Source organism: Melospiza georgiana, chromosome 8, assembly GCF_028018845.1.
Source record: "Melospiza georgiana isolate bMelGeo1 chromosome 8, bMelGeo1.pri, whole genome shotgun sequence".
Lineage (NCBI taxonomy): Eukaryota > Metazoa > Chordata > Aves > Passeriformes > Passerellidae > Melospiza > Melospiza georgiana.
In genome coordinates, this window is record NC_080437.1 from 37,008,379 (window position 1) to 37,031,520 (window position 23,142).

The 23,142-nt window shown below is 52.5% G+C and overlaps 1 protein-coding gene across 1 annotated transcript in view; it reads right to left on the bottom strand.

The window, feature by feature from the left end:
- STK32C (serine/threonine kinase 32C) overlaps window positions 1-23,142 on the bottom strand; it is a 70,510-nt gene that overhangs the window by 23,623 nt on the left and 23,745 nt on the right. The window contains exon 2 of the mRNA XM_058029427.1: window positions 5,168-5,223. Within this exon, the coding sequence (XP_057885410.1) occupies window positions 5,168-5,223 (56 nt within the window). The remainder of the gene's footprint in view (window positions 1-5,167; window positions 5,224-23,142) is intronic.

Sequence of the window (23,142 nt, forward strand, 5' to 3'; positions counted from 1 at the left end):
GCCTGAGCAGAGCCCGTGCAGCCAGCAGGCATCAACAGGGCACTGACCCTTTGGGGACATCAGCCACCTCCTCCCCACCTGCCCCGAGCCACTGCCACACTCCAGCACCCACTGCCAGCAGTGCCAGCCCCCGGGGAGAGCTGGGGGGCCCAGGGCCATCAGTGCGAGTTGGGTCAGGGACCAGGCTGCTGCCCTCTGCTCTCTTACACCTCTTTCCTGCCCACAGGCCCCTGGCTGCTGCAGTGAGGGTCTATCCCTCCTCCCAACCCACAGCAGCGTGACTCACCCACAGGGAATGATGGGGGCTCAAATAACCCCAGGCAGCTTCTAATGCAAACGTTAATAAGGCACCGGGTGTACAATAATAACAAAGGTGGGCAGCTTGTTCGATAAATCATGGTCTTTTGAAGTCTGATCTTTTAGAAACCCCCCCAAACAGGTCCCCAGTGGGGAACTGCAGGATAATGCCCAGCCCCTTCCAGCTGAGCTCACTGCTCACCCAGTCACTGCAGACCCTTCAGTGGCATTCCCACTCTGTAATTTTCCTGCTGCTGCCCCCACAGCCTGAGATCCAGACAGTGAGGAGGTGCTGGACCCCACCACCCCTGCGCCTTTCATGCTCTGCCATTCTCTCCCGTGGCTTTTACCAATGACACACTCACAGCTTAGCAACATCCAGGAAAGAAGAAAAATCCCTGGGTACTACTGGGGACACGGTGTCAGCGGGTGGGTGCTCTGTGCTTTCTCACCCCCTGCTCCTGGTCACTGTCCCCAGCCCAGGCTGGGGTGCAATGGTGGAGCACGCTGTGGAATCAGAGAATCCCACAAAAATGGAATATCCTGAGCTGGAAAAGACGCACAAGGAGTCCAGCTCGTGTCCCTGCACAGACCCCCCAACAATCCCACCCTGGCATCCCTGGCAGCGCTGCCCAAAGGCTCCTGGAGCTCTGGCAGCCTCAGGGCTGTGCCCATTCCCTGGGCAGCCTGGGCAGTGCCAGCAGCTCTGGGGATGAACCTGTCCCTAGTGTTAATGTCCTTCACATCACTCCTGCTGCAGGCCCCATCTCCTGCATCCTGCAGGACTCCCTGGGCAGCCTCGGGGCCGGGCAGGATGGGCCCTGAGCAGCACGGGATGGCCCCACAGCAGCAGCTCTGCAGCACCCCAGCAGCCACAGACACCCCTCAGGCTGTGCCCTCTCCATCACCAGGCTGCCCTTTGACAAAGCCAAGGCAGCCCTGGCTCCAGAGCCTGCCAATGACATGGTGTGGGATCAAGTGACAGGAGCAGTGTCCAGCAGGGACAGCCTCTGTCCAGTCCTGGAGTGGCTCCAGCAAACCCTCAGCCTCAGGTGAGATCAAGGACAAGAAAGGAAAAATCAAGGGCAAAAAATATGTGTGGCAGCTAAATACCAAGGGATTAAGTTTCCAGCCTTTCTTTAGGGGGAAAAATCCAACATTTAAAAAGCTGGAAAAAAAGAAAATGGATCAAGCCAGTGTTGATGTCAAAGAGGGATTCAGTTGAGAATAGACTTGAAGGGAATTTTATTTATGGTGCAGCTACTGGGTGGGCATCTGTGACCTTTAGAAAATGGATTAAAGCCTTTCTATACCCAGCTCCAGGCTGTGTGAATTATTAAAGCAACAAAATCATGAAGTTGAAGCACTTGTACAAAGAAACCCAGACACAGCCAGCCCTCGCTGGGAGGGTCAGGGGAGCTGGGCACAGGGACCAGGGCCCCAGCTCCTCTGGAGCAAATGAAATCCAGGCCCCCACAGGCTCCCACCCCAGCATACTGGTTCCCTCTGGAAGATTCCATTTCCTGCTGCTGCCCATTCCAGCCCCAGCCCTGGTTTAATCCCCTATTTCCAACGGCACACAAAGGCACAAATCCACGCTGAAAAACTTCAGACGTGTTCTTATTTCTTCTCAGCAGTGAAGTGTAAATAATGAATTCCCACAGCCCCTTGGAAAAGGCAGCTGGGGCTGCAGAACCACGGGGGAAGCCAGGTGGGAGGAAGAGGTCAGGAGCAAACAGCCCCAGCTGCCTCACGGGGACTGAAGCCACAAGAGCCCAACCAAACCAGGCAGAGCTCCCGGTCCTGCAATGCCATCCCTGCCCTGGGACACCTCTGGTCTCATGCTGGCTCTCGAGAAGCACAATGAACCTCAGAGCATATTTCCCATGAAAACAGGGCCACAAACTGCACCCCATTCCAGAAACCCCCTCCTGGCTGCTGCTCCTTGGGAAATGGCATCTGAGCAGCCAAAACCTGGGCAACTGCTGCTGCTGCTGCTTGGAAAGGAGCCTGTGCTGCAGGAGGAACACTACGCTGATATTAAATCACTGAAAATCAAATAATATCACCTCTACTATGTGTGGAAAATATTCCACACTTGCTAATTGGTGCAAACATGGAATTGAACCTGACCTTCATTTGATTAACTGTATCTTAAAGCTGATTAAACCCATCTCTAAGAAACAGAAATTGGCCATTTATTGCAGATATGCCAGAACCACAGCTCTGGGGCTCTCAGGCTCTTCAAAAGGGATTTCTGAGCTCCTTTTCTCTTCCTTTCCTCCAGTTCCCACACTGAGGATGTCACCATCTGTCCTGAGAGGTGGACAAAGTGACTGTGGAAGGAAATGCTGTGCCCAAGGCCAGCCCAGGCACTGGCCCCAGGTCCTGTCACCATGGGATCACACAGTGCCACAGCTCCCACAGGTCACCCACACACCCAGGGTCTGCTTGCACACTGGCTCCTAAATATCTTCCTGAACGGGGCCAGAGAGTGGCTTAATCAGGCAAACCAAGTCATTCCTAAACTTTTAGTAACACTTGCCAGGTAGGTAGTTTTATGTTTTCTGTGATTAAATGTGAGTTGTAAATGACTTGGTAAACGCAAATGCTTTTCTCAGTGTCAGAGGAAATTCAGCATATTGACAAAGTCATCCAGAAAGATGACAGATGAATCATGTCAGCATTTTGTTGAAAGTGTGTGTACAGTTCTGCTGCCTGATAGAGTGCTCTGTGCTAGACTTAACCTTCCTGCAACACAGAGCACAGAGCGAGCAGCTGCAGGGAGCAGCCACAGGGAGCAGCTCTCTGCAGAGCCAAGGCACTCCTCTCCTGGGACAAGAACTGGTTTTTCTCTGTTTCGTATTCTGAGCAGAATTAATTTTCCAGGTGCTGCTCCTTAACAGAATAAAACCTCCTTGTCTGGAAAGTTTATATGTGAAGTATGAATCTTCTCCTATTGGCTCAAAACAAGCTGCTCGTTTTCACTGAGGTTTGGAGTTAGTGTTTGGTCTTTGATTGTGAGCTGAAGACACAAGACCTTGAGTGTTCCTGTTCTCACCAGGAGTGTCTGGGGAGACTTTCTTCCGCTGTTTGCCTTATCCTCACAGCACAAGGGCTGAGCTGGTATTTAATCATTCACCATCATTCAACAGAAGCCCAGCAATGTGACAGAGCTCTGCTGCACGCTTTCCCCTCTCCTTGCTCGAGGGATGTGGCTGCAAAGAGGGGTGAGTGTTTCAAACCACCCCCTCAAACCGTCACAGTGACTTGCACACGGCTGGCAATCCATTTCCATTACCCCAGAAGTCCCAGGCAGACTCTGATGGAAGCCCAGCAGGAATTCACGTGGGTGGGCTGTGCCAGAGCAGGGTAATGGATCTCCTGGTGTTCATCAGGGAGCTGAGGCTGTATGGGAACATCTTCTCTAGAAACAAGCACTGATGGCAGCACTGGGACCGAGTGTCCCCCTCTCAGAACAGCAGGACCCTCCCCATACAGACCACGGCTCATTTTGTGCTGCCACTGTTACATAGCACCAAAACTGCTTAATACACATCAAGTATTCAAAAAGAGATTTTGGTGATTGATAAATATTTGGGTTCTTCTGACCAAACAGGTCTCAGATCTCCTGGGAAAGTTCTGCTTTTGCAAAGTTTCCATCTTCCAGCCATCCAATCATCCAAGTATCCAAGGTCAGGCTGCTCCCCAGGCCATGGCCCAGTGGAACAAGACCTCATCAGGCTGTACCACAGAGGGAGAAGGCAAAGGACAGTGTGGGTCATCTCCAGAGCCAGATCTGCATGTTCTCACCATCGTGGCATCAGCTTTTATCAAAGTGTGATGGGAGAAACCAGCCAAGATGACCTGACCAGAGGGTTTGCCCCAGCACTCAGCTGTCCTGTTAATGTCCCAGGGCATGGGGACACCTGTGCCACCCAGTGAGCTGGGCTGGGCCCTTCCACAGCTCTGACACTGCACGTTTCACACTACTTCCATGGCCACGTCTGCCCCCAAAGCCCCAGGGCTGGCACACAGCCCCACCCACACACGAGTCACTGGGCAGGTGACTCTGCTGAGCCAGCAGTGTTGGGCTCAGCGCTGGCACTGCGCTCCCAGCTCGCACCCACCACACACAGGCGGGTGAGGCTGCACAGGGGCACCCGTGCTGCTGGCTGGCAGCAGAGCACAGGGACAGGAGCACTGCAGAGCTCCCAGCGCAGCCCTGTGCTCGTGTGACATCCCACGGGCACCGCACTGGCACTGCCAGGCAGGGGCAAACGCCAGAGCCACCTGCACAGGGACAGAGGGCCAGCCAGAGGAACAGGGAATGGAAAGGACTGACACTGGGAAACCAACAGTAACCGACTCCAGAGATACACAGCTTTTTGATCATCACCTCCCACATCCTCCCACATGCTTGGCAAGAAAAGCCAGTTAAAAATAAACAACAAAACCTCTTCAGCATAACGGATTTCTGATTGGGAAAACAGCCCAGAACTTCACAGAACCCTCCTGACCCGTGTGCCAGCTCAGTCAAGCATCAAGGACAACTTCCAGCACCTTCCTGCCTCACTGCCCCGCCACAACCCAGACATCCCCACTGAAAACACAGAGAATGCTTGCTGTAAAATGGCCACAATTGTGCTGGTAACTTACAACACATCTGTTGCACCAAGGTGCCAAGAATTACAGCAAAGCCAAATGGCAACAAGGTATTTTCCTGAACAATTTTTCCTGTGTTGACTAAGCAGCCATCATAAAAAATACAAAAATAAGCCAATTTCGGCCCCATTACTGTTCCAATAAACCACAAGTACATAACAGCAGACACCTGATAAACCATGCAAGACTGAGAGCTCCAGCCTACCTTGCCAAAGCTTCCCTTCCCAATGGCCCGGAGAATCTGGAAGTGGTCAAAGTTCACTACAAGGTAAAGAAAAAAGAATTTACATTTGTAAATGCTTTACTACACATAAGCTTGCATTTTAAAGAAGGCAGGGAGACAACTACAGAGCGTTGGCCAAGCTTTTATTAAAAGTTTTCCTCTGGGGAAGCTGCAGGACAGCAGCTGCTTTCCTTTCAAGTCTCTTCACGAGCTGGCAGAGGGTTGCATGAGGTTACTAAATAGTGGTTTAGCACAAAGTAAAATACAGCTTTAACCTGTGTGGATCTGGGGGAGCTTCACAGAGCTCAGGGGCAAACTGAGAGTGGCTGAGTGGCGAGCATGGTGAGACCCTGCCCCACGCTGTGCCCTGCCCACTGCCCACTGCCCCACTGCCCTCACTCCACAGACACTGACTACTGCCCCACAAACACTGCCCCAGCCCCACAAACACTGCCCATTGCCCCACAAACACTGCCCATTGCCCCACAAATGCTGCCCATTGCCCCACAAACACTGCCCCTGCCCCACAAACACTGCCCACTGCCTCTGCCCACTGCCCCACAAACACTGCCCATTGCCCCACAAACACTGCCTCTGCCCCACAAACACTGCCCACTGCCCCACAAACACTGCCTCTGCCCCACAAATGCTGCCCATTGCCCCACAACACTGCCCATTGCCCCACAAACACTGCTCCAGCCCCACAAACACTGCCCACTGCCCCACAAACACTGCCCCAGCCCCACAAACACTGCCCCTGCCCCACAAACACTGCCCACTGCCCCACAAACACTGCCCATTGCCCCACAAACACTGCCCCTGCCCCACAAACACTGCCCACTGCCTCTGCCCATTGCCCCACAAACACTGCCCCAGCCCCACAAACACTGCCCCAGCCCCACAAACACTGCCCCAGCCCCACAAACACTGCCCCTGCCCCACAAACACTGCCCATTGCCCCACAAACACTGCCCCACTGCCCCACAAACACTGCCCATTGCCCCACAAACACTGCCTCTGCCCCACAAACACTGCCCATTGCCCCACAAACACTGCCTCTGCCCCACAAACACTGCCCATTGCCCCACAAACACTGCCCCACTGCCCCACAAACACTGCCCATTGCCCCACAAACACTGCCCCAGCCCCACAAACACTGCCCCTGCCCCACAAACACTGCCCATTGCCCCACAAACACTGCCCACTGCCTCTGCCCATTGCCCCACAAACACTGCCCCTGCCCCACAAACACTGCCCCAGCCCCACAAACACTGCCCATTGCCCCACAAACACTGCCCACTGCCCCACAAACACTGCCCCACTGCCCCACAAACACTGCCCACTGCCCCACAAACACTGCCCCAGCCCCACAAACACTGCCCACTGCCCCACAAACACTGCCCACTGCCCCACAAACACTGCCCATTGCCCCACAAACACTGCCCACTGCCCCACAAACACTGCCCCACTGCCCCACAAACACTGCCCATTGCCCCACAAACACTGCCCATTGCCCCACAAACACTGCCCCTGCCCCACAAACACTGCCCATTGCCCCACAAACACTGCCCCAGCCCCACAAACACTGCCCCTGCCCCACAAACACTGCCCACTGCCTCTGCCCATTGCCCCACAAACACTGCCCCAGCCCCACAAACACTGCCCACTGCCTCTGCCCATTGCCCCACAAACACTGCCCCAGCCCCACAAGCACTGCCCCAGCCCCACAAACACTGCCCATTGCCCCACAAACACTGCTCACTGCCCCACAAACACTGCCCCACTGCCCCACAAACACTGCCGTGCCCCCTGTGCTCAGCCAGCGCTGGCTGTGCTGCAGTTGCTGCTGCCAAAGGGCAGCATCAGAGGACAGGGCCAGCCCTCCTCTCCCTTCACGGGCACACCCATCTGGAAGACATCCATGGCTTTTTCCAGAGCCAGCGTGGAGCAGTGAGGAGCAATGACAAGAGATGATCGTGCAGCTGTAACACTCAGCCACTGACTCCATCAGCTGCTGCTGAAACAAAATTATTTTTATACCAAAGCACTGCTGTGATTTAATTTAATATCAGTGTTAAATAAAGAAGACAAGGTGAGGAGGAGCTTGCTGATGGACTGAGCCCACCTGCTCAGATACAGCTGTCAGCCCTTGCCAGCTGTACCATGAGACCCTTCCCATGCATGGGACCCTCAGCACTCCTTGCCACATGTCTGGATGAAAAGAAATGCTTGGCATGGGCTTGGGGTTTGCAGCATGAGATGGTCAACAATGAGCACTGAGCCTGTTGGCTGGCCACAGAGACCAAAATCACTCAGGAGGAGTGGGAACAAAGAATTCACTATAAATATTACGAGTCCCACTCCCAGATCTTAAATAAATGCACATCTGTCATCTGTGAGGATGAATCAAGAGCCCACGCATGCTCATGGAGTTCCTATTACCCTTTTGTGCTAGGCTTATATCCAAAATATTGTTATTGTCACTTTTGTGGGACGTTTTCTGCAGGAGAGCTCAGAAAACTTTGCCAAATGAAACTGAGAACAGAATCTGGGCCAGCTCGTACTCCGTGTGTCCCTGCACTCCCAGTTCCCTCCCTCGGGATGCTGAAGGGCAGAAGCACCACGACTGCTCCATGTTTAGCTGGTTTAGTTGGTTTAGCTGACTGTGTGGTGATCAGTCAAAGGCTGCACTCCTTGATCTTGGATAAGGATTTTATTCCACCCTCAATGACTCTGTGATCTGCTCGAGATCTCTCCAGAGACCCCACAACAGAGCCCACGGGGACACCAGTATCCCCACAACCTTCTGACAGCCTCCCACATCTCCAGGGAAGGGCTCAGCTCCTCGGGTGCTGTGTCACCTCCTCATCACCTTCCTCCTCTGTGGGCCTTTTGTTTCAGCAGTGATTTTATTGAGGATTTTCCTATCACCCCACTAGAGGGGACGCAGTGAGCAATGCAAAACTGCAGCTTCAGCTTCGTAAGTATTCTGTCTGAAATGTTCTGGCCGAAGCATTTGGAGCAACAGATCAAATGTTTTCCAGTGCAGCCAAGTCCACTGGCTGACCTCCTGTCACCAAAAGGATGCCCATTCACAGGGAGCCCCTTGGAAGGGGGGCTTTTCTTGACAATTAAACCACATGCAAGTGCTCAGGATCTGCCGTCACTCCAGGAGGAGAGCTTTTGGTAATTCTTTGTTATAATGTTTGGAATATTGTGTAAAAAGGCATTGCCTCTGGGAAAACAAACCCCAAAGTGTCATTTCCATGTATCCATGACTACAACTGATCTGGGAAGCCTGCTCGAGTCAGCAGGCAGGAAACAAACCTAGAAATGAATATTCACCAGGCCCTTGAACCTATCAGAAGAGATGTCACTTTTAATAAATTAATACAGAGTTCTGCTGATGGGAAGTTGGGATGATGCACTGCCTGGCTTCCCAGTTCCAGTATTTTCTGCAGCATTCAGGAGGCAATCTGATAATTCTGTGTAGGTAAACAATTCTATGATTACACGATCCCGATAAAGCAAAAGCAATCTCAGCGTGTGAAGAAGAAAATCATAGTAGCAGTGTGCTGCTTTCTGTGCACAGCACAGTGGATTACTAAGAATGTTAACTTATCACTACGGCATTTGTGATTATCCCTAAAATAGAAATGTGAACCTGCCTGGAACAAGTGCGTATGCTCCAGAGGCTCTGCTCCCGGGGCTGACAGGAGAAAGCTGTCACTCACCCACGGGCAGCAGGGCTGGCTGACTCTGGGGCGCTGCTACGAGCCTGAGCCACAGACACAGCGGGGGCTCGGGTGGCAGGAGCAGCAGGGGACAGCTGCTGCTCTGCCAGGCCCTGCTCTGCTTCTGCACAGCTCCAGCAGCCGCAGGCTGGAGGGGCAGAAACAGCCCTGGCTTCACGAGGGGCCAGAGTCACTCACAGGGACCTGGAAACCCGGGGCTTCAGGAACCATTTCTGTACAGAGGCTGCTCAAGCCTGGAACAGGCCTCCTGCGGCCATGGTCACCATCCAAGCCCGGCAGGGCTCAGAAGGCACTTGCACAATGCCCTTAATGGCATGCTTCAGCTTTGGGCACTCCTGAAGCACCAAACCCAGGGACTAGGTCAGTCTAGGTGAGTGGGACTAGTAGGAGCCTTACAACTGAAAATATTCTGTTCTTCTGTTCCACCCCATCCCACCCCATCCCACCCCATCCCACCCCATCCCATCCCATCCCATCCACACCTGCAATGTGCAAACAGGAGGAGCTGACTTGCCCCCCAGAGCCAGCCCATGGCCTGTGCAGTGTGCAGTGCCCAGGGTGCTCCCTCAGCTCCCCACAGGAACAGGACACTCACTGCTCCAGCAGCTCCTCATCTCCGTGGCACCTCGGCAGGGAGGGGAACCACGGGACAGGAGACGCTGGCATTTGCCATGTGCCGCTTCCCGGCTCTGCCTGGCACCAGTGACAAACCATGAATCACAAATAAAATAAATACCATAGCCTGGCTTTGCTGTGGCTCTGTTCTCCAGTTCCAGGAATGCGTGACGAGCGGGACGGCAGGGGTGGCAGGGATGGATGGCAGGGATGGCAGGGGTGGCAGGGAGCAGGGATGGATGGCAGGGATGGATGGCAGGGATGGATGGCAGGGATGGATGGCAGGGCTCCACGTGCCCACAGGACCTCCCCAAACCTCACGCAGCCCAGCCCTGCCCACTGCACAACAGAGTGCCAGGTGCTGCTCTGACATGCCTGTAATTAAGATCTCATTGTAATCACAAGATGTACTGTGGGACAAAGCCGGCTGGATACACAGCTTCCACTTGTGAAACAGAGAATGAGGAGTACATTTCCCAATTTCCCTGCAAAAATTCATTGCACAGAAGGATGAGGGATGCAAAAAACAAAAAAAGGGCTCTTCACTATTTTAAAATTATTAATGTTTTCATTACATTTTGCTATTTATTCTGCATTCATTTGCAAGATACCCAAAAGTAATACTTCAGAGACACAGTGGACTCCCAGAGAGTGTCCAACATCAGGACCTGGTATTAATCTCCAGCAGCAGGAGAACAATATAGTAGGATGCAGTTAGCAAACCTGCTCTACAACACCCTCAAATCTGGGGAAGCCAGCAAAATAAATCACATGTTAAGGTTCAAGTCAACCTTTTACTTCTCAGCTGCATGTTTTCCAGCATCATTAATACCAACAGGAACATTTAACTCCAAGAATTATTCTCTTCAACACTAAAGGCCTAAGAAATAATTTTTAAATCTTGTAACAGCAAATGTGTCAGGGTAGTATGACATGATCCACTTTCTATTAATGTATTTCTAGACATTGGCATAATAAATAGCATTTCTCTACTCAATGTCTTCTGCAATGTAGCTTGGAAGAAGCACCCCACTAACTGATGTGGAAACATTAAATTGTGCCCACAGAAACCCCAAGTTTGCTGCCACAAATGCTGAGTTTGATCTGGCAGGAAGGAGAGGCTCAGCTTAGCTGCAAAGCCACCACTCACAGGGTGACAGGGGAGGTGATGCCACCTAGGCAGGGACAGAGGGGGCATCAGGACATGGGAATGGGCACCTGCACGGGGGCCTGGGCAGGCAGGGCAAGGGGACAGGAGAGGAGCCCAGCAGGATGAAGAGATGGGATCTGGGCAGCTCTGGAGCTCTGGGGGCCTGGGCAGGGACAGAGGGGGCATCAGGACATGGGAATGGGCACCTGCACGGGGCATGGCAGGCAGGGCAAGGGGACAGGACAGGAGCCCAGCAGGATGAAGAGATGGGATCTGGGCAGCTCTGGAGCTCCGGGGCCTGGGCAGGGATCAGGCCCAGAAGGGAAGGAGGCAGAGCCACACGGGCAGCAGCAGCAGCACAGAGAGCATCCCCAGGGATGGGATGAGCTGCCAGGAGCAGCAGGGAGAGGGGCAAGACAAGGGAGGGCTGGGAGGACTCGTTTGGAAAGCTCTCACACCGGAGGATCGGCCTGGGTGAACTGGAAGGGGGGGAAGATCAAAGGTGGGGTTTGTGCTCAAACACAGAGCTATTGATGGAGAGAGGGAGCACAGGGCCTTGGGGGAGATGTCAGCAGACCCTCCCCAGCCTGAAACCCCTGGAACACAGGGCATCCAGCCAGAGGCCCATGCAGGGCAGGACACCACTGCTTTCCCTGCTGTCCCTGCAGAAAGCACAAGCAGCAGCCTTGGTCTCCAGCATCTCGGGCCAATCTGCTTTGCCTATTCATAGGCACAGAGAAGATTACACAGGTGAGGGAAATGGAAATACAGTGTAACATGGCTGTCAGGAACCTCGAGTGAGCATTCAATACCCAGGAATCCAGAGAATGCTAGTAGATAATGGAAGAAATTAAAGGTACAATGCCAGCCCAGTGCTATAATGAGCCCCTTTAGGAACCACAGACTCAAACCTACTATTAGGAAGCAACTCTAAAGTCGTGTAAAAACAGAGACTTTTTGTATAATTAAAAATGAGTCCCTGCAACTCTGTAAGGAATCAAATGCACCATGCAAAGCAACTACCTAGGAAGACTGGGTAATGGATATGCAATACAGAAATGTTTGCATTGGCCAGAAACCATTCCTAAACAGCAAAAAAAATACCCTTTGCATTGGCCAGGAGCCCTTCCAAAGAGTGTGAGCAGGTTGCATTCACCTGATCTCCATCAGCGAGCTCAGGAGGCACTGGAGAAGGAAGCCCAGCACCTCATCCCTTGTGCTCCATGACCCTGACCAGTGCTATTTCTGTTAGAAAAACATGTGTAACTGTGCAACAGCAGCCAGGGAGGCCAGCAGGGCACTCATTAACCAGCTGGGCCCTGGCTGGGGCGGGTTAACGAGCACGAAATGAGTTCACAGTGGTCCCAAAGCACAGGAGATGTGGTCACACACACACAGGAGGGTGAGCAGGGCAGCCACTGCACACCTGGACACACTTCCTTCACCTGTTCCCAGGAGCAGCCACTGCACACCTGGACACACCTTCCTTCACCTGTTCCCAGGAGCAGCCACTGCACACCTGGACACACCTTCTCTCACTGTGCACAGCAGCCACTGCACACCTGGACACACCTTCCTTCACCTGTGCACAGCAACCACTGCACACCTGGACACACCTTCCTTCACCTGCTCCCAGGAACAGCCACTGCACACCTGGACACACCTTCCTTCACCTGCTCCTGGGAGCAACCACTGCACACCTGGACACACCTTCCTTCACCTGTTCCCAGGAGCAGCCACTGCACACCTTTGTTATCATTCTTTGCCATTCTATTCTTAGCTAGCGTGCTGCTCCTTTCTTCTACCCTTTTAGTATAGTTTCAATGTAATATATATCGTAAAATAATAAATCATCCTTGTGAAACATAGACCCTCATCTCCTGCCTCATCTCAGACCCCTGTGAGCACGGTCACAGCCAGGCTGTCCCCAGACACAGCTGCAGGCAGTGCCACAGCAGCACCAGCAGCTCTGCCCCACAGCAGCACTCCCACCACTGCACTTCTTGGGTTCTTGCTTTTTTCCTTATTTCTACCAATAAGAAAATTTTATTTCAAGGAACTATAATTGATTTATGCAAAAAAAAAATTAGAAAGCCTTTATAGCACATGTTTTTAGTAGCATAATGTTAGCAATAAACAGCTGCTGGATGTTACTTAATGTTTCTGCAGCATATGTTAGGAATGATAAATGGCTGGGTTTCGGTGCCTCATGAAAGATTGAGGCTGTACCGTGTTCAGGGCTCGCCTGGGACTGCTGAAATCCCCAAAGTGAACAGAAGCACCTTTGTAAAGCTACGTGAAAATTAATTTTAGACAAATTAATTCCAACCAGGTTTGTAAAGTTGGCTGGAACAGGACACTGAATTAATTGCCTCCATTCATTTGTTGACAACACGTAAAATTGCCTCTTCTAGAGTGTTTTCAATACTGGCCATGCCAGTACTTTTTAGCACAATAAAGACTCTTCTGCAGTTTTATTTTAAAAGATATAAAAGGAATAAAGAGTTATACAAAATTAAGTGATTGAGCTCAAAGGAAGTCTTCATTTCTCCTCTGAAGAAATCTGAATTTCAGGTGAAATATCCAAACTGGCTATTATTCACTGCTACTCTCAGCTCCTCGCCCAGCTCCACATCCTGACCATGCAGGATTCTGCAGCCCCTGCCCTTCTCTGCACACTCCAGGCCCTCAATGGCAAATACAAGGCTGAGAACAAAGTTTGGGGTGCCTTTGCCGTTTCCATTCAACACTAAAAGCTGACAAGCAGTTCTGCTCAGCACAACAGGAGGTTTGGGGTTGATCAGCCTGAGCTCACCCCTGTCCCTGGGAAAACATCCATGGTTTTATGCAGGTTCTGCATGTTCTGGCCCTTCAGTGTCCAGGTCTGCTGAGCAAGCCCAGCTTAAACACAATTAAGGAACTCTCACAGGGATGTAAAAGCCTTTAGTAATCAGAAATAAAATCCAGCCAGCAGACATACACTGTTTCCAGGAAGAGACTCATCACTGCTATTCTAAGCCAGCTGAGTCCTCCCAGGTCTATGAGATGATGGCTACCAACATCTGATGAAGCAGGAGTCCACAGGGGACACTAGTGACGAAGCAGGAAGCTTGAGGAGGAAGAAATGCAGAAAATATTGTTGAAATCTTTAATTAAATTCAGGATGTGGAAGTTCAAGAAGCATCTCCAATATTAAATGTAGCAGAGATGGATCACAGAGTCACAGCATCCCAGACTGGACTGGGTAAGAAGGGACCCCAAATCCAACCCAGTGCCACCCCGGCCACCTTCCACCATCCATCCCTCCATCATGCATCCATCATGCATCCATCATCCATCCATTCATCCATCCATCCACCATCCATCCATCCCTCCGTCCATCCATCATCCATCCATCCATCCATCCATCCCTCCATCATCCATCCATCCATCCATCCATCCATCCATCCATCCATCCATCCCTCCATCATGCATCCATCCATGCATCCATCCATCCAACCATCCATCCATCATCCATCCTTCCCTCCATCCATCATCCATCCATCCATCCATCCATCATCCATCCATCCATCCATCCATCCATCCATCCCTCCGTCCATCCATCATCCATCCATCCATCATCCATCCATCACCCATCCATCCATCCATCCATCATCCATCCATCCATCATCCATCCATCCATCATCCATCCATCCATCATCCATCCATCATCCATCCATCATCCATCCATCCATCCATCCATCCATCCATCCATCCATCCATCATTCATCCATCATCCATCCATCCATCCATCATCCATCCATCCATCCATCCATCCATCCATCCCTCCGTCCATCCATCATCCATCCATCCATCATCCATCCATCACCCATCCATCCATCCATCCATCATCCATCCATCCATCATCCATCCATCCATCCATCATCCATCCTTCCCTCCATCCATCATCCATCCATCCATCCATCCATCCATCCATCCATCATCCATCCATCCATCCATCTATCCATCCATCCATCCATCATCCATCCGTCCATCCATCCATCATCCATCCATCATCCATCCATCCATCCATCCATCCATCATCCATCCATCCATCATCCATCCATCCACCATCCATCATCCATCCATCCATCATCCATCCATCCATCCATCCATCATCCATCCATCATCCATCCATCCATCCATCCATCCATCCATCCATCCATCCATCCATCCATTATCCATCCATCCATCCATCCATCCATCCATCCATCCATCCATCCATCCATCCATCCATTATCCATCCATCTATCCACCCAGGTGCTCCCAGCCCCAGTGTCCAACCTGGATCCTGCCAGGGATCCATGGCAGCCACTGCTGCTCTGGGCACCTGTGCCAGGGCCTCACCTCCCTCACAGGGAAGGAATCCTCCAGTATATCCAAACTAAATTTAACCTCTGTCCGTTTAATCTTTTAAAATCAAAGAAAGTAATTTCATTAGAAATCCCTTTGATGGGATGTGTGTGTAGCCTCATGGGACCCCAGCTCAACAGCTCATGTCCCTGAATTTAACTCCAATAAATGTTTTTTAGCAAGAGAGGGTTTATGTCACTGCAGCCCTCTCAGAGCAGTCCTCCCTTAAGTACAAGTGCACCCTTGCACTGTACCATCAGCCACAGCCCCCAGAACACACAAGGGGTGGAAGCTGAAGGTGACCAAGTCCTCAAAACTCCCCTCCTGGCCCAGGCTCTGCAGAGGCTGCACTGGACCCTCGACTCATTCCCTCATCCCAACTGTCCTCACCAGACCCATCACTCATAAAATATGGATACTGCAGCACTCCTCAGCCTCCACACTGGAGCAGGAAACCTGCCCTGCACCCTCGAGCTGCAGCTGAACTCTAAAATATTTAAGCCCATCCAGAGATGCTGGATGAATTCTGGAGGCGGGACAGCAGCAGGGCTGGCAGCTGAGCTTATGCAAACCCAAATTTAGGTGGAAGGAGGATGTGTCTGTGCTGGAGAGCTCTGGATCCCCATGCTGAGGACACCACCAGTGCTGTCCTGCCCACAGGGAGAGAGGCCCTACAGCCAGGAGGAGCAGAGCCAGCTGCTCTTATGGCAGCCTGGCCAACAGCCACTGTCCTCTTTGGCTTTGGCAGCCGCTCCAGTGGGATGTGGGATGGAATCCCCAAGAGCAAGGGCAGGATCAGCATCCCACAGCCTGTGCTGCAGGGGCAAAAGGATGACAGGGACCTGCCAGCCCGTGTGGCACACATAACCCTGGGCACAACAGCAGGAGCTCTGTTGGGTTCTCTTCTGAACACAAGCAGGAAAACAATTAATGGCAGGTCTTACTGCTCTGTGGGGAAGCAATTCCAGCAGCCAAACTCCATTGCCTTGTCTGAAATTTCCAGAAGGCACAGCACTGGAAGGCAGTGGTACAGGATCCTCTGGCTACTGAGCCAGTGAGCTCCATCCTGCTCCATCCCTCCATCCATGGATCTATCCATCATCCATCCATCCATCCATCCATGGATCTATCCATCATCCATCCATCCATCCATCCATCCATCCATCCATCCATCCATCCATCCATCCATCCATCCATCCCCTGATTTAGTGTTTGCTCTAAGGTTTAATTCTGTCTGTGCCAATCAGAGTCACACTGCCTGGGTGAGGGGCAGATTGAGCTGTGCTGTTCTGGCACCATTTTAAAGCAATAACCACAGTTCAGTTCTGTCTGATACAACAAGGACAGATTTTTTTAACATGTATGGCATGGTAATAGTTCCACTGAGTGTCCCCAACTTGCAGTGTAATAAATACAGGGATTATATCAGAAATAAATCTGCTTATTTCCATGAGTTTTGCTCACCCTGTGGTTCTGACTGTACAAGGGAAACCATTAAACAAGAAGTTAATTCTTGAAAGCATTTCAATTCACAATTTAGAGAAAAGTTGTTCTGTGACAAAGCCCCCTCTGAGGGTCTGACACACAAACTGCTCCCCACCCTCAGGTTTTCAGTCCACCTGTGCCCTGAGAATGAGACCAGCCTAAATCCTGGCCCCTCCCTCAGCAGGAACCTTCTTGGAGTGAATTCACAGAGCCGAAAGGATGCAAAGGGTTTGTGCTGCCATCCTGCCCAGGAGCGTGTCTCACTCCACCTTGCATGCTCCAGCCTCGCCTCTATGTTAATCACTTCAAAGTTGCTAAATTATTCACTGCTCAGAAAATACATTTTCATTTCTTAGAGCTGGCAGCCAAGAATGACTTACAGAAATAGGTCATGCTCATCCCATAGAAGAATTACCATACACTTCATCTGCTCCCCTCCCCAGTTTCCATTTTTAAGCTCTGCTCCACGTGAGGATGGGCCAAATTTAAACAGTCTGCATTTTTCATGCTGCTCCCACTGTCTCCACCATGTGCCCTGACTTTCCATTTTTAATAAACTGTACCCAGCAGAAATATTAACAGACCAACTTCTGTCTGGTGTTCCTGTAAACCCGAGCAAAGCTTTAATGATAACTGCAAAGGAAACAACCTCAGTTTTCCAATGGCACCACCCTGGCTTGGGAAGGCTCCAGGATGTCCAGCCAGGATGCTGCCAACCACTGCCCTTGGCCAGGAAGGGCTTGCACCTGCCTTGAAAGGGGGAGCAGGCTGTAGTTTTCCTTCTTTTCATGTTTGCTACCTAAATATCTCCAAAATAAACAGATTTTAATGCGAAAAACAAACAAACAAACAAAAAAAAAAAACCAACAAAACTTCTTGCTGGCACATTTAACTTTCTGGTTTTACACATCCCCAAACAAAACACAATTGGCTGAGGCCTGCTCTCAGCAAGCTGCCAGCCAGGATATGCCCAGGCTGCTGCTGTCTGTTGGGTCCACAGGAATTTCCCCTCACTGGGAGAAACAAGAACAAGGGCCCAGTTCAGGCTTTGTGCCCCTGCTGTGCTTTGCACAGGCAGAGCCAGCACTGGATTACCTGGAGACCATGCTGGTGCCTGCAGGGACTCAGCCCAGGGGACACAAGTGGCACATGAAACCAAACTACAGCCCAGGGGACACAAGTGGCACATGAGAGCACAAAGCAGACCTTAAATAGCATCGAAGACTCACAGACTGGTTCTCTTGGAAGAGACCTTAAAGCTCATCCAGTTCCAATCCCCTGCCATGGGTAGGGACACCTTCCACTAGAAGAGGCTGCTCCAAGCCCCATCCAGCCTGGCCTTGCGTATTTCCAGGGCTGGGAATGCACAGTACCATCGCTAGAACTGATGAGACAGAGGAAAATCAAGACTGAGCCCATCCTGAAGGCAGGGGAGGGAAGGAAACTGAGTGTGGCAGGTGCAAGGGAGGATGGAGAGGATGGATGACCTCAACGATGCCCCCGAGGCCATGGACAGCCACCAGCCCTGTGCTCTGCTGCCGGAGCCATCTCCGACCCAGAGTGAATCGCGCTGCCTGGCTCGCTGCGCTGCTCGTTGAACATTCTGCAGCGCCAAGCGTCCCCGAGCTGTGCCACCCACAGCACCAACGCAGGGGCTCCTGTTGCCCACAGGAACGGAGCAAAGAGTGGAGCAGAATCATCCCCAGGCTGGAGAGGCTGCAGCCCGTGGGGCACGCCTGCAGCTCCCAGGGACAGAGAAGGGAAAAGCAATGAGGAGAGCTCCTCTATGCACAAAGGCAGAGCTTGGGCATGCTTTGCCCTCTGGAATCCTCAGGAGACGTTTCTGACTGACTTTAATGGGACACAGATTCTCCCCGCAAGGCTCTGGGAAGCGCCACCCGCTGCAGCAGCCGGTGCTCGGTCTGGTTTAGCCAGTCTGGTTTAGCTCAGTCTGAGCACCATTAGAACCTGCCTTAAGCCAGCCCAGAGAGCCCAGCGCCCCCAGCATGGGCCAGCCCTGCAGTGCCCAGCCCTGGCACAGCCAGTCCCTGCAGCCTGGCTCTGTGCTCCGGACACTGTTTGTTTGTGATTCACACCACGAGAGGGGTGCTGAAACACAGCGCAGCTGCCCTGCCATATGCAGCGGATTAATTACTGTATCATTTGTTCCCATGGCAGGTCAAAGAGATCATTACCAACTCAGGAACAGGGTGCTAATAATAGTATTGCTCCCAACCATATTCCAGCATTCAGCTTGTTCCGATTGTTCGGCTCAATAACAGCTTACACTAATTCCCACCAACTTTTAGCACCGTGTATTGAGGAGTTCACACTCAAACGGCACAAATTCTAATTCACAGCAGGATTAACTCTTCATGCTTTCAACTTAATTACGTGCAGTCAGGCGGCTCTTGATGTTCCTTCCTCCTTAGCTAAACCCAAGCACACACATTTCATGATTCCCGTGTACGTTCACTGATGGAGCTAATTAGGACTCCTGGGGGGCCAAGTGCAACTTTTCCAGTGGTGTGTAAACTGAAAACAAAATGTTCCAGAAGCCACGCTGCGCACCCAGGCTCTGCGAGACAGCTCGCTCCTGTGACTCTGCAAAACCCGACCGTGTTTGCTGGGAGAAAGGAAAAAAGCTCAGAAAGTGCTGCCCACAGAATCACAGAATTGTTTAGGGTGGAAAAGTCCCCTGAGACCATTGAGTCCAATCATACCTCCAGCACTGCCAAGGCCACCACTAACCCATGTCCCCAGCTGCCACATCCACAAGGGTTTTCAAATCCCTCCAGGGATGGGACTCCAGCGCTGCCCTGAGCAGCTGTGCCAGGGCTGGGCAGCCCTTTCCAGGGAGGAATTTCCCTGGTAGCCAATATGAGGTCTCCATACTGCTGTTACCAGCCCGTGCAGCATTTCCATGAGCACTCCCAGCCCCGGGCAGCAGAGGCAGGAGTGCAGGCACAGCAGCACCTGCAGCAGGCAGGGCTGGGAGGGCTCTGAGCACCCCGGCCCATGCCCCATGCCCCGAGGCGTGTCCCAGCCAGGCACACCGGACACGAGGAGCAGACAGTGGGCACACAGCGGGCATGGCCTGGCAGGCAGGACCGCAGAGCACACTGTGCCCCTGGCAGCTCGGCAGACACCCTGATCATGGACCAACAGCCCATGGACACAAACATCTGCAAGGCTGAAGCCACTGCAGAAAGCAAGGCAGAGCTGTGTGTGCCCAAGAGCTGCTGGGCTCTCTGTTAAACACTGGGCTCTGTGACTGCAGTACCAGCAGTGCCTGTTTGGAACAGCCTCAGGGAACCCTGCTCTGAGAAACTGCTCAGCTGCCTCCCGAGTCTGCAAAAAGAAATATTCAAACCATTAAACTGCCATCAAGATACTGCTGATTGAAGGATGACTCCAAACTCGGGGGACTGCCCCAGCAGCTGTGCACCCCTCTGGATCCCAGCCACAGCCCCAGCTTCTGCACACGGGCAGAAAAGCAGCAGCAGGCTCCTGTGCTGCTCCCCAGCCAGCCCATGGATCACCTGTCCAGCTCCAGGTGGGCATGGCTGTGTGAGGGAGGAGATGCTGGGATCACCATGTGCAGGTGGAACCATGGCTGTGTGAGGGAGGAGATGCTGGGATCACCATGTGCAGGTGGAACCATGACTGTGTGAGGGAGGAGATGCCCAGGATCACCATGTCCTGGTGGAACCATGGCTGTGTGAGGGAGGAGATGCTGGGATCACCATGTCCTGGTGGAACCATGGCTGTGTGAGGGAGGAGATGCTGGGATCACCATGTCCTGGTGGAACCATGGCTGTGTGAGGGAGGAGATGCCCAGGATCACCATGTCCAGGTGGGCATGGCTGTGTGAGGGAGGAGATGCTGGGATCACCATGTGCAGGTGGGCATGGCTGTGTGAGGGAGGAGATGCCCAGGATCACCATGTGCAGGTGGAACCATGGCTGTGTGAGGGAGGAGATGCCCATGGTCACGGTGCCCAGCTCCGGGCAGGAGCGCTCCGTCCTCCAGGCATCGATGCCCGGGAGTGGAGCCGCCCTGCCTGGCAGAGCCGGTGCCCAGTGCCCGGTGCCAGCACAGCAGGAACCTGCCAGAAACCAATCGGGAGCCTCCTCCCAGTGCTCCTGGTGACAGGGATGCCACGGGGAGACAAAGAGGATCTGCATTCGGAAAAGCCCAGGATCAGTGTGGCAGACAAGCAGACGGTGCCATCTGGAGCTGAGGGCTCCTGGTACCTGTCACTGCCATTTATCCTCCCGGTGATGCGGCTGTGATGCGCTGCATTTACAGCAGCTCCTCTCTGACAGGGTCCTGAGCAGCAGCTGCACACCCACAACCTGCACACAATCACTGATTTCCACAGAACCAGGGCAGCCCTTGAGCCAGGACTGCCGGGGCTGGCACTCGCTGTCCCATCCTGGCTATCAGTGAACCAGAGTGATTAAATACACACACACCTCTGGCAGGGTTCAGGCTCTCCCATCCCATCCTGGCTATCACCAAACCAGAGTGATTAAATACACACACACCTCTGGCAGGGGTCAGGCTCTCCCATCCCACCCTGGCTATCACCAAACCAGTGATTAAATACACACACACTTCTGGCAGCCCACAGGCTTTCCTATCCCATCCTGGCTATCACCAAACCAGAGTGATTAAATACACACACACCTCTGGCAGGGTTCAGGCTCTCCTATCCCATCCTGGCCATCACCAAACCAGAGTGATTAAATACACACACACCTCTGGCAGCCCACAGGCTCTCCCATCCCATCCTGGCTCTCAGTGAACCAGAGCAATTAAACACACACCTCTGGCAGGTCTCAACCTCTCTTATCACATCCTGGTTCTCAGCGAACCAGAGTGATTAAAAACACACCTCTGGCAGCTCTCAGGCTCTCTGAGCCCCCTTTGCCTGCCAGGACAGTGCACAGTGAAGCCACACCATGACTCACCTCCAAACAGGAAAAACCTCAAACCCAGCATCCAGCTGATGCCAAAAGCACCCAAGTAAACTGACAAGGGAATGAACTCCTATGAAACGCCATAAATATAACTTTGAAATACCCAAAATACGCCAGTGAAGCCCTGCCTTTGCTCAAACTGTGCAATTACCCCCAAAGAGAAAAGCAGGGGAGCAGCTGGGGACAGCACTGGGGGCCATCCCATGCTCTCACCTGCCTGTGGCACTGCCCAGATCCCTCCCCCGTCTCCTCACACACCCTCTGCTTTGCCTACAGCTGGGTCACATCTCACTGTGAACAGCAGTGAAATATCAAATTCAACAAATTCCTGATAAACTGTAGAATCAATTGAATGAAATCAAAACCTTTCCCTTCTCTCAGCCTCTGTTTTCACACTTGACATCTCGAGCATTTTTCAGATAGATTTAATGAACAGAAAGTGTTCTCTTTTTTATTCCCTGGAGGCAAATACTATTTTCTACCTCCTGGGGAAAAAATTGTTCAAAATCTACTTCCTTTTGATCAAGAAACAGAGAGTAAAAGACTAAATGTTTCTTAAATTAGCCTACTAGTATCCAGAAATACCAAAAAGCCATTATAATGGCTACATATATATATCTTCATACAATGGAGAATATGTACATTTGCTGCAAGAGGAGGGGCCAAGTGCGGTGCTCGTGGTAAGGATGGAGCTCCAGGGTCTGACAGGCACACAGATACACCCTTCCTGGGAAAGCTGAGAGCACAACCTGATTGTCCCTTCCAGCTGGAGACCAGCGTCCCACCACAGCCTCACCCCTGCACAAATGACACTCGTGGGGCCATAGGGAAAAAAAGTTCTGCATTTCCAAAAATTCCTCCTTCTCTTGCCTTTTCCTCCCCTTTGCGGGGCAGTTTTCCAGGAGGTGTTCAAACTGCTGGGAGGTTTCTATCCCAGCCCTGGAGCTGTGCTTGCCCAGCGCAGAATGAAGGCTGTCAGCACGCTGGGAGCACAACCAGGCTCTGAGTGCTGGGAGAACCTGCTCCCCTCCCACCCCCGGGGCTGGGCTGAGCCATTCCCCACCCAGCTGCACCCCAGGGACAGAGTTCCAGCAGGGACACAACAGCCTGTGCAACCAGAGCGTGGCCACAGCACCGGGCACGGGAGAACTGCCTGCCCTGAGCTCCTCATCCTTCTGTGCCATGGCCACGGAGTGCCCAGCAGAGCCCAAATCCCCAGCACAGAGCCCAAATCCCCAGCACAGAGCCCAAATCCCCAGCAGAGCCCAAATCCCCAGCACAGAGCCCAAATCCCTTCGGTGCCATGGCCACGGAGCTGCCCAGCAGAGCCCAAATACCCAGCACAGAGCCCAAATCCCCAGCACAGAGCCCAAATCCCTTCTGTGCTATGGCCACGGAGCTGCCCAGCAGAGCCCAAATCCCCAGCACAGAGCCCAAATCCCTTCTGTGCCATGGCCACGGAGCTGCCCAGCAGAGCCCAAATCCCCAGCACAGAGCCCAAATCCCCAACACAGAGCCCAAACCTCCAGCACAGAGCCCAAATCCCTTCTGTGCCATGGCCACGGAGCTGCCCAG